The sequence below is a fragment of the Vitis riparia genome, chromosome 12 (genome assembly GCF_004353265.1).
Source record: "Vitis riparia cultivar Riparia Gloire de Montpellier isolate 1030 chromosome 12, EGFV_Vit.rip_1.0, whole genome shotgun sequence".
Taxonomy (NCBI): Eukaryota; Viridiplantae; Streptophyta; class Magnoliopsida; order Vitales; family Vitaceae; genus Vitis; species Vitis riparia.
In genome coordinates this window covers 6428292-6440478 of record NC_048442.1, presented here as the reverse complement: position 1 = coordinate 6440478, position 12187 = coordinate 6428292, and the positions used below count along the sequence as shown (strand labels likewise).

Here is a 12187-nt window from a genome sequence, read left to right as displayed (position 1 = left end):
ATTTGAGCCTAGTGATTCCGGGACCCCCTTCTGACCATGAATGAGCCACTATGTCATTTAAAAACCCATAACAAAGTGATTTGGGGTCGAACCCCACTTCAGAATGCCTTTTTGGACCCTTGATACATCCTTAACAAAATTTGGTACGTCCTTAATTAAATTTGGTACATCCTTCATTAAATTTGGTACATCCGATCCGATGGATTCCGAGACCCCTATTGCAACATGGATGGTCCATAATTTCTTTAAGAAACCCATAACAAAGTGATTGGGGGTCGATCCCCACTTCGGAACGCATTTTCGGACCCGTGGTACATCCTTCACAAAATTTGGTACATCATTAATTAAATTTGGTACATCCTTCATTAAATTTGGTACATCCGATCTGACAGATTCCGAGACCCCCATTTCAACATGGATGGTCCATAATTTCATTTAGAAACCCATAAAAAAGTGATTGGGGGTCGATCCCCAACGCATTTTCGGACCCTTGGTACATCCTTCACAAAATTTGGTACATCCTTCATTAAATTTGTCACATCCGAGCCTAGTGATTCCGGGACCCCCTTCTGACCATGAATGAGCCACTATTTCATTTAAAAACCCATAACAAAGTGATTTGGGGCCAATTCCCCTTTGGAACGCATTTTTAGGCCCTTGGTACATCCTTAACAAAATTTGGTACATCCTTAATTAAATTTGGTACATCCGATCCGATGGATTCCGAGAGCCCCATTTCAACATGGATGGTCCATAATTTCTTTAAGAAACCCATAACAAAGTGATTGGGGGTCGATCCCCACTTCGGAACGCATTTTCAGACCTTTGGTCCATCCTTCACAAAATTTGGTACATCCTTCATTAAATTTCGTACATCTGAGCCTAGTGATTCCGGGACCCCTTTCTGACCATGAATGAGCCACTATTTCATTTAAAAACCCATAACAAAGTGATTTGGGGCTGATCCCCACTTCAGAATGCATTTTTAGACCCTTCGTACATCCTTAACAAAATTTGGTACATCCTTAATTAAATTTGGTACATCCTTCATTAAATTTGGTACATCTGATCCGATGGATTCTGAGACCCCCATTTCAACATGGATGGTTCATAATTTCTTTAAGAAACCCATAACAAAGTGATTGGGGGTCGATCCCCACTTCGGAACGCATATCCTTCATAAAATTTGGTACATCCTTCATTAAATTTGGTACATCCGAGCCTAGTGATTCTGGGACCCCCTTCTGACCATGGATGGGCCACTATTTCATTTAAAAACCCATAACAAAGTGATTTGGGGCCGATCCCCACTTCGGAATGCATTTCGGACCCTTGGTACATCCTTCACAAAATTTGGTACATCCTTCATTAAATTTGGTACATCCGAGCCTAGTGATTCCGGGACCCCCTTCTGACCATGAATGAGCCACTATTTCATTTAAAAACCCATAACAAAGTGATTTGGGGCCGATCCCCACTTTGGAACGCATTTTTGGACCCTTGGTACATCCTTAACAAAATTTGGTACATCCTTAATTAAATTTGGTACATCCTTCATTAAATTTAGTACATCCGATCTAACAGATTCCGGGACCCCCATTTCAATATGGATGGTCCATAATTTCATTTAGAAACCCATAACAAAGTTATTGGGAGTTGATCCCCACTTCGGAATGCATTTTCGGACCCTTGGTACATCCTTCACAAAATTTGGTACATCCTTCATTAAATTTGGCACATCCGAGCCTAGTGATTCTGGGACCCCCTTCTGACCATGAATGAGCCACTATTTCATTTAAAAACCCATAACAAAGTGATTTGGGGCCGATCCCCACTTCGGAATGCATTTTTGGACCCTTGGTACATCCTTAACAAAATTTGGTACATCCTTAATTAAATTTGGTACATCCTCCATTAAATTTGGTACATCCGATCCGATGGATTCCGAGACCCCCATTTCAACATGGATGGTCGATAATTTCTTTAAGAAACCCATAAAAAAGTGATTGGGGGTCGATCCCCACTTCGGAACGCATTTTCGGACCCTTGGTATATCCTTTAGAAAATTTGGTACATTCTTCATTAAATTTGTTACATCCGAGCCTAGTGATTCCGGGACCCCCTTCTGACCATGAATGAGCCACTATTTCATTTAAAAACCCATAACAAAGTGATTTGGGGTCGATCCCCACTTCAGAATGCCTTTTTGGACCCTTGGTACATCCTTAACAAAATTTGGTACGTCCTTAATTAAATTTGGTACATCCTTCATTAAATTTGGTACATCCGATCCGATGGATTCCGAGACCCCCATTTCAACATGGATGGTCCATAATTTCTTTAAGAAACCCAAAACAAAGTGATTGGGGGTCGATCCCCACTTCAGAACGCATTTTCGGACCCATGGTACATCCTTCACAAAATTTTGTACATTCTTCATTAAATTTGGCACATCCGAGCCTAGTGATTCCGGGACCCCCTTCTGACCATGAATGAGCCACTATTTCATTTAAAAACCCATAACAAAGTGATTGAAGCTCCTCCTTCTTGGAATGTATTACAAACATCTTCAAATTCCTTGATATGTGCATAGGGATTCTCACTTTCCATCCCATGGAAAGTTGGTAGAAGTGGAACAATATGCAGTCTAATCTCTAGCTGCTCTGTAGGGGGCACTATACATGATGGTGCGCTCATACGAGGTGGATGCATGCGGTCCCTCATTGATCTGAAAGCATTGGGATTGTCCTGGCGACCATGGTGACTATGCTGATCTTCAGGTGTAGCTTCCATGATATTCAAGCTCAATTCCAATTCCTTGTTATGAGGTGTATCACGTTTAACAAGCCTTCCTCCACTATCTCGTATCCAATTTGGCATACACAACTAGTATCAACTGTAACTACAACAAAAACAAAAGAAAACAAGACTACAAAAAGACTAAAATGAACTAAAAATGAATTAAAAGATATATTAGAATATGAACAAGTAAAGAAACAATAATAAAAAATTAGTAAATTGAAAGAAAAAATCACCAAACTTGTGATGAAAATCACAAGTACTCTGAAATAATATCACCGTGAAATTGGCACCTTCCCCGGCAACGGCCCCATTTGGTTTCGTGCCCAGCTGGTGTACCTTGATTTTGGTCCTCTGATGGGAGTAATCAACAAAATTTATAACCTATTACACCATGTACTAAGATAGCCTCAGCTAGCATAACATAGTAGCTTTAGGATCGTTCACTGGGAAGGGTTTTCAATTTATAAATGATACCAATTCAAAGTTGAATTGATGCCTTTTCATTTCAAGGTTAGCTTCAAAAGAAAACATAAACTTTAGTTGAAAAGGGTTTGGTTTCAAGCTAACGAAAAAGAAAGTAATGGGAATTACTTATAAAGAAAAGCGTCTCTTGGAGTTTTAGGATCACTGGGGTCAGGCTTCTCATACAAAACAGAGTTCCGGTCACTTTGGTTCTTTTCCTCGCATTGGAGAATTAACATATAGTTCATTCTCCAACCGGTATTGTACAGATGCAACCCATTTATGAATTTCAGCATTAATTCCCTCTCACTGATGCATCTTGCAATGGCTCGTGCCTCTCACCTAGCATTTGCCATTCAAGGTGATCATTAACCTTGGACTTCCCTTCTCAAGCTCGCAAGAGATAACTAATGGATGTCTTCTTAGAGTCCAAAAGCTTACCAAGTGTTGGCAATTCTAGAAAATCCTACCTTCAAGTCACCTCCCAAAGGCTCACAGGAGATAAACTAGTGAATCTCAATGAACGGAGATCACTTGCCTTACCAAGTGTTAGCCCAAGTGAATTGAAGGCGTTTTAAGTTAACTAAAAACATAGAAACCATAAACGGATTACACTTTCTCTTCAATAACAGCTGAAACCACAAAACTACCCATTATTGCATTCGGCACCTTACCCAGCTACTTTAGCTCCAAGAGACAAAAAGTCTAGCCACTCATTCTCTGAGGAAACATTCTCAGAGTTTGTTTGGCTAGTAAGAAAAATACAATAAAAAATGAGTAGGTAAGGCAGAGCAAAGCTTTGTATATTACTTTCTTCAAAACTATACAAAAAGTTGATTTTTTTTCTTTCTGGGAACAAGTTCCCAAGATATATGTTATATCAATTACAAGAACAATATGTACATGGTTATTCACCCTTTTCTTCTTACTTAACAACTAAGGAATCCTATAATTGGTGGGTTACACGGAGAAAATGGGGATTTAGACATCAAATATCTGAAGCAAAATATCTAAAAATTTCGGTCGCAAATATCTGGAAGCACTCAGGAGGATTTCGCAGGTGCACAAGATGGCTACGAAATTTCACAGACGTACAAGATGGCTGCAAAATGATTTCGCAGCCAAAGGTTGATTTCGCAGCCTACGAAATTGGCCTTCAGCTTGGTGTGATCGGCTTCCAATGGCTCTAACTTCTTCATTTCAACTCTGATTTGTGTATCGTTTAAAGCATTGGACTGCTGACTTCCTGAGCTTCGAAACAACATATAGTATGCATCAAATGGACTCTGGAAAGTGCTCTAAAAGTGTCAAACAGTTGATGTCCTCTTGAATTCTTCATGTTGCTTTCATCCTTGCATTCTTGATTTGTTTTTGGCAAAAGACTACAAAGCTCCAAGGCTTGAATTCTTCATGTAAATGAGCTTCCAATTGCTTTGCCATGGATTCCATAGAACTCTCCTTAATCTTGGATTGCTTTGGTGATCAAATTACTATCAAAAGCACCAAAACTTACACAATTTGATTAGAAACGATTGCAAAGATACTTAATATGCTAATTGAGTTAAAAGGTAATAACTACTACTCAAAAGTGTTTAAAAGAGTTAATTACAAGCTATCAAATAGCACTTTTTTGAGTAGTAATCAACCTCCCTTTGACAGACACCTCACATAACACGAAACCAATTTTAAAGACGAAAAACGATAGGGATGCCTATGATCTAACAGGCACAACCTTATTTTGGCTACTGCCCATTTCACACAAAACTAAATAATATGCTTAAGGGTCATCAGCCAAAAAGCAGCAGCCCCTACATGTAAAGGTTGGCTACGATTATGCCCACTAGTTAACAATCTCGTTTTTTTGCCAAGGATGCCATATGAATCTATGTCACTTCAATGCCATCTTTGAACAATAATGACCAAGGTACATATTTTGCTATTACAATTACATTATCATGTAACATATCCCATAATATTGAAGAACAACATACAATCACAATATATGTACACCAAACACTTCAAATCCAATAAATTACTCATTGCTTATAATCAAGGAAACAACAACGAAGATTACCAAACTATTTCATACTAATATAAAGTCGATCTTACATTATGAAGTTTAATAAAAAAAACTTACAGCAATGGGTTATTACATGTCGCGCGATTATGCCCAAGCTGATTACAATGAGAACAATGAACCGTTTTTTTTTACATGAATTGAGACTCGATTCAACGTTTCCTAGGTCTTCCAGGAGGTCGCTTTGTGGTTGGAGGATTAAGAAAGGGATAAGTATGACCCAAGGCATCACGAACGGTTCCATCTTCATCAATCATTGGCATGTCATGCGTTACCAAAGTACGCATGCTTCCAGAGTATATCTTCTCTTGCAAATTGTACTTATACCAGTCATCAACATAATTAGATACATCAAACCCCATTCGCCGTATAGCTGCACAAGCATGATCACATGGGATTCCAGACATTTGCCGTGCTTTACATGTGCAAGTTCGCTCCATTAAGTCCACTTCCAAGAATGCTTTTCCATTGGATACTTTCATTGAACTACCCAAGTGTAAATAAGTGATATAATTTTCACCTTTTCCAATGTTCAATGCAATCTTTTCTTCTGTTTTAGGACCAATACACCCATTCCATTTTACAAGTCCATTTTTATGCTCGACTAAAAGAGATCCTAAATTATCCATATGCTCGATGAAGAAAACACAAATTTTATGGTGTCGTTCATGTCTTAACCAAGAATTGAAAGACTCGGCCAAATTACTTGTCATCTTATCCCAACGCATCTTCTTAAATTTAGAGATTGCCCAATGTTGAGGGTTATTTTCTTCAACCCACTTCGCCAAATCATGATTCAATGTCCTTAAAGTATCCATTGCAACCTCATAATCACAATCTAACCTAGCATAGGCGATAGAATCAAGCATTTGCAAAGCATTTTCCTTTCCTTTCCTCCCTTTAGTGTTCAGCTTTGTTAGAAAGCTACTGAAGTTTTCTTTAATGTGACGATAGCAATGTGCATGGTTTTCACTACCAAATACCTCTGAAACACTACGGATAATCCCTTGGTGCCTATCAAATATTATTATAACATCTCTTTCACCTATGACCATCTTCAATTTCTCTAAAAACCAAAGCCAATCCTCGTAATTCTCAGAGCTAAATAAGCCATAAGCAAGTGGAAACATGCCATCGTCAGCATCATAGGAAGAAGCTGAAAATAAAGCACCCTTGTATGGCCCACTCATGTGGGATGAATCTATTGATATAATAGGACGACATCCCAATTGAAACCCATGTATTGACACTGAAAGGGCAACAAACAATTGCATAAAATGACCATCATCCGAACATCTATATTCAGCAATCGTCCCTGGATTTGTTTCAATAAGCCTTGTACATAACCAAGGTAACAACTTATATGAACATTGCGGCACACCATGAATTCGTTCTTTAGCCTTCTCTTTCAAGTTCCATGCTTGACAATAATTCAATTGCATTCCGTATTGTCAACGAAAATCTTTACATATTTGACGGGGTAAGTAATCTGGATTTGAACGAATAACATCATCAATCATAGTTGTGGCTCGATTACAACGAACTACTGGTTCGGAAATTGACACATCTTCTAAAGAGTGGTTATGTTCATTTCTAAATGTATGCACTTGAACTATTTTTGTTCTCCCAACAGCACGAGCAGTTACTTTCCAAGGGCATCCTTCAACAACACATATTACAGTCATATGCTTAAGACAATTCCTCTTAAACTTATATCTAAAACGGCCTCCTACTGACATGAGATATATTGCATCCCGAAATTCATTTGCAGTTGAGAAGGTATGCCCACTACCCAATATTGCACTCTCAAAACGGCTTGACTCTGGTGGACCAACATGTGATTCAGCACATCTTTGATGAAATCATCGTGATTGCATTCTAATATCAACATCTCTTGTTGAATATGGGACCGGTGAGTTAGACCCTACGATTGTTTCGTTCAAGCTGCATTATAACATCTTATAAATAAACATAAATATTACAAAATAAATAAATACATGGAATCATTTAAGATTATATATTTTTTTGATATAACTTACCCTTGTCCTCCATTCTCAATCGTTTCATCGTCTTCAACTATTGATGCTAAACATATATATACACGTGCACATCGGTCACTAAATTGAAACATGTTTGTCAAGTCTTCATCATTTTTCAATGGTTGAAGTGCATATAAATCAAAAGGGAGAGTATATGAAAATGTTGGTCCCACTATATTGATGTTCATTTTCCCACAAATCCTTGAAACAAAATCATTATATGTCATTGATCGTTCTAAACTTAGACCCTCTCGTCTCCCACCCATATATTCCACATTGCCATGTTCATCCCTTATTAGCTCTCCTCCAATGTGCATATAACAATAAATTGTATTACTTGGATCCATTTAAATGCTACTCGATCATGTGCAGCCCCTGTTTAGAAGCATGAACCTTTAGTCAAGCTGAAACAATTAACTAATTTCTTAATAACACTGCATAAACCAACTTACTTATAACAAAACTGATTATCATGCCTATGACCATCATATATTAATACATCATTTATCTTTGAAACTTTACAAACGAGCTTCATTTACATTTCATAGTCTACAATTAATGGTGTAAATATAGACATGCATAGTGTATACTTAACATTAAGCAATGCAATTATTCTATTTTACTTCGTAGTAATTTGCTATGTTATATAAGTTAGGGAGTGAACCTCTCAATTCATGGGCTAACCATTGTTTTGGTAACTCTTCAAGCCAAATTGTGCTAATGTCACTTTCTTCGGGTCACCCCTCAAACAATGGGTTGACCTTTATTTTGCCCACTGCCCAAATTTAACCACAACAATGTTACAACCAAGGGCCGACCTCCAAAAAAATGGGTCAACCTTTATTTTGCCCACTACTCAGATTAAACCACAACAATGTTTACAACCAAGGGTCGACCTCCAAACAAATGGGTCAGCCTTTATTTTGCCTACTATCCAGATTAAACCACAACAATATTTACAACTAAGGGCCTACCTCCAAACAAATGGGTCAGCCTTTAATTCACTTACTGCAACCTCTTATGAAAACAATAATTTCATCCAAATGTCATTAACTGAATTACGGCCAACCCCTTCATCCAAGGGTAGACCCTTACTATGACCACTACACACATAAACAAAACAAATTTCATATTTGTGGTTGTGACCATCAATTTTGAACCTAAGGCTCCAATACTATTTTCCCTAATTCCCACATAAATTCATGCCCGCTTTACTAAATTTGTTTTATTTTCTTCTTCAATTCAACCATTATTCATTACAAATTCAAAACTTTTATTAAGAAATTTATTCAAACTTTAATCTCAATCATTTTTAAAATTTATACTCATCTACTCATGACTAAACATGAATTCTTTTCCCATGCATTAGATTCACCAATTAACAACTATAAAAGATCACTCAAATTACTCATTTTGGAATCCCAGATAAACAACATTAAACAACAAATTGTTTGAACATTCCTAAAAATTGTATTCCCTTCACATGCAATAGTCATATTTTTCTTCTCTTTTCCTTATTCTTCCCAACAACCACGTACAACACAAACACAATAATTCAGAAAATAAAAGAAAATCAATATAGCTTACCACCATCTCATTTTCCCATCATTTATCAAATTTTAAGCCATATTTCATTTCAAATAAACCCTAAATAAATTAAAATATAAATTTAGATACAATATTAATGGACATTGAACATGTAGAAATATGCAATGTAATCAAGTTTAAATCACAAAATTGCACAAATCACATAACTATGACATTATTCAAATCTCAAAGAATCAAAATGACAAATCAAAATATAAAGTTATTACAAAATTTAATAACATATATATATATATATATATATATATATATATATATATATATATATATCACCCAGAAAAACCCTTGCTTTAAAAGTTAAATGCAACTACAATATTTTTATTCTTCGTTATCTCGTTCTCTCAATTGCTTTCTTTCTCCTTTTTCAATGTAAAAGCAAAATAGGAAGTACAACCAGGAGAAAAATGATTGTCACTCCTGAAATAAGAAGAAGGAAATGGGTTTTTTTGTCTACCTGGCCTTTGTTAAGGGGTTCGCACTTGGACTTTTGTTTTCAGATTGGTGTTTGGTGGGAAAATGAAGATGTCGTCTTCCTTATGGTGATGGAGGAGAAACAAAATAAGAGATCAAGTTTGGAGGTTCGTTTGGGGTTGATGGGTTATCGCGATTTGAGAACCTACCAGATTTTTTATGGATCCTTTCGCCTTGTGATGGGTTGTGCCTATGAACGAATAAGAAAGAACATGGGTTTTTGGTGTTAGGGTTTGGTTGAAGAAAGAAGAAGATATTTGGGGGTAAATATTGTTTAAAACATCAATCCATGTGGAATGTCTAGCTGGCCAATGACATTTAACTGAGCCATGTCATTGGCTTAAGTGGACAACAAGCAACTTATCCAACTAGGAGAGATGTCAAACTATAGGAGGATATTTTTGGAAGGGTCTCAACATCACTATTACAGTGTATGAAAGGTTGTATATTTTCCACAAAATTCACTGAATTTGAAAAGTAAAAAGTAAAGTTTCCAAAAGGCAAAATTTTGCCCCTTGGTGTATGGTTACATAAATTCCCCTAAAATAAATATACTATAATATTAAAGCAATATTTTTCCTAATAGCTCATATGTTATGATACTTATTTTTAACCACTGAATATCATGGTAAAGTTCTTTTAAGTGAATACCTTCTTCCATAATCAATGATTCTAATGAATATATAAAAACTTATTATTTAATTTTATAAACTACTTTTAAATGTTATGTTTTAATTATCTTTAGTTAAATATATACAAATTCTAATCGAAACATGTTTTCATATTTTTTTTAATGTAGAAAAGATAACAATTTTTTTAGTTTACTTTGTTGAAGAGTCAACCAAAAGTCTTTAGTGAACAAAAAAAAAAAAAAAAAATCAATTCAAGTTCGATCACTTCATTCAATTTAGTGAAAAGTACTTTAATTTCTCCCGATTCGAATTAAAAGTTCAAATAGAGTTGGTTGTAAGATCAGTAAGCACATGAGATTGAATTGTTGAATAGTTTCACATTATAATTAAATATTTGGTATTGCTAGTCTTCCAATATTAACACTTCTATAAAATTAGATTTTGATAATAAAGGTCATATTTAATGGTAGAGATAGGGATAGTTTCACAAAAGTTTTCTCATACCTCATGTTTGGATTTACTGGTAGAAGTTTCAAGTTAAAAACTTTATTTATAACTTTTTATTCCTTTTTTCTTTCAAAACTCTATATCTTTTTTTGGATGAATTGTGTTTTTCTAGTAGATTTTATTTTTAAAAATTTTCAATTGGAATGTCTTCTAAGAACTGTAAATAGTAAAATATGAGATTTTTCATTTAGAAATCCAAATGCGAAATAAATGAAGGTTTGTTGTATATAATATGGAATGTGTTCAATTTATTTAAACACTGATAATTAAATTGGTTTCAACTTTTAGGAATTTTTATTATGAGATAAATAATATTTAGAAGTATTTACATTACCGTATGATATATTTTTCAGATAATAAATTCATATTAGCATTGGTTTTAACTACTTTTGGTGGGTTATAAACTTTTACAAAGTTGTGCATGGTGAAGGTTGATGTATATAGTGCAAATTATGTGTTTATATATTTTATGTTGAGAGCTCATGATGAATGAAAGGAGTGAGACCCCTAGTACATACCATAAGAAAACTCCAAATGATGATTATAGTATTGACTAAACCCAAGCAATGGTAACATTCACTCCAAGCATAGGGTGGTCGGTTGGTTGCAAGTAATAATTTAACCCAATGAGTCATGTGTCAAATTGTAGGGACTAACTTCAAGGATTGGAGAATGTGTAATAGAAGTTTGGGTACAAAGTGTATAATAATATGGTTCAAGCTTCAAAATTCTAACATAGAGATATGGTATTGGATATTATCGTCTCTTTTTAATTTTTAAAACAAAAGTGAAATATACAATAAAAAAAAAATCATTTTAATCAATTTTTAAATAAAACATCATACCAAAACAAATAAAATTAAACATGATATATTTTCTTTTCTTTTCGTAATCTAGTATTCATATTGAACATCTTAAATTTTTTTTAAAAAAAATTATTAAATAAATAAATTTCAAATCAAACTATATTTTTTACATAAAAGTTATTAATTTCAAAAAATAAATCATAAAAAATAAAAATGAACAAAAAAGATGACAAATATTTTTGAAGTGTATATCTTATTATTTACCATTCTTATAATATGTTAAATGTATAATTTTTAAAAATTCACATGAAAATGAAAGATGTTAATAAATAATGTTAGTGGGGATCCTTTTTATAAGAATCTAAATAGACTTTTGAGTCATTCCTATCTTTTTCTCGTGTCTCCCACTAGGTTCCTTTTTCTTTTTTACTTTGCAACCTTGCTTTTATCTTCTTGACAAAAAGAATCTTATGGTGTGAGAAAACACAAGAAAATTCTGGTGTTTGTTTATTTTTTTATTTATTTTTATTCAGAGGAGTTTTTATATGAAGTCATATATATCTTGCTTTAGTTTGGTCTTCAGCCACACCTACCCTCTTCAAGTTACGATTCTCTGGATCGATCATTCAAGCTACTGTCTTCCAACAATTCTTCTTCCAAATTTGCAATGGCTTCTTCTTCAACCAGTCTCTCTGTAGCTTCTTCCTCTTCCACCCATCCATGGAAGTATGAAGTCTTCCTTAGTTTCAGAGGAGAAGACACCCGCCAAAGCTTTACTGATCATCT

The 12187-nt window shown here is 34.9% G+C and overlaps 1 protein-coding gene across 1 annotated transcript; it reads right to left on the bottom strand.

Annotated features, from left to right (window-relative positions):
• Nucleotides 1-5493: 5493 nt before the first annotated feature.
• Nucleotides 5494-6783, bottom strand: LOC117925927. The gene has a single exon (XM_034845035.1). It carries the CDS (start codon nt 6781-6783, stop codon nt 5494-5496), a length of 1290 nt encoding a protein of 429 aa, XP_034700926.1.
• Between the last annotated feature and the right edge of the window lie 5404 nt (nt 6784-12187).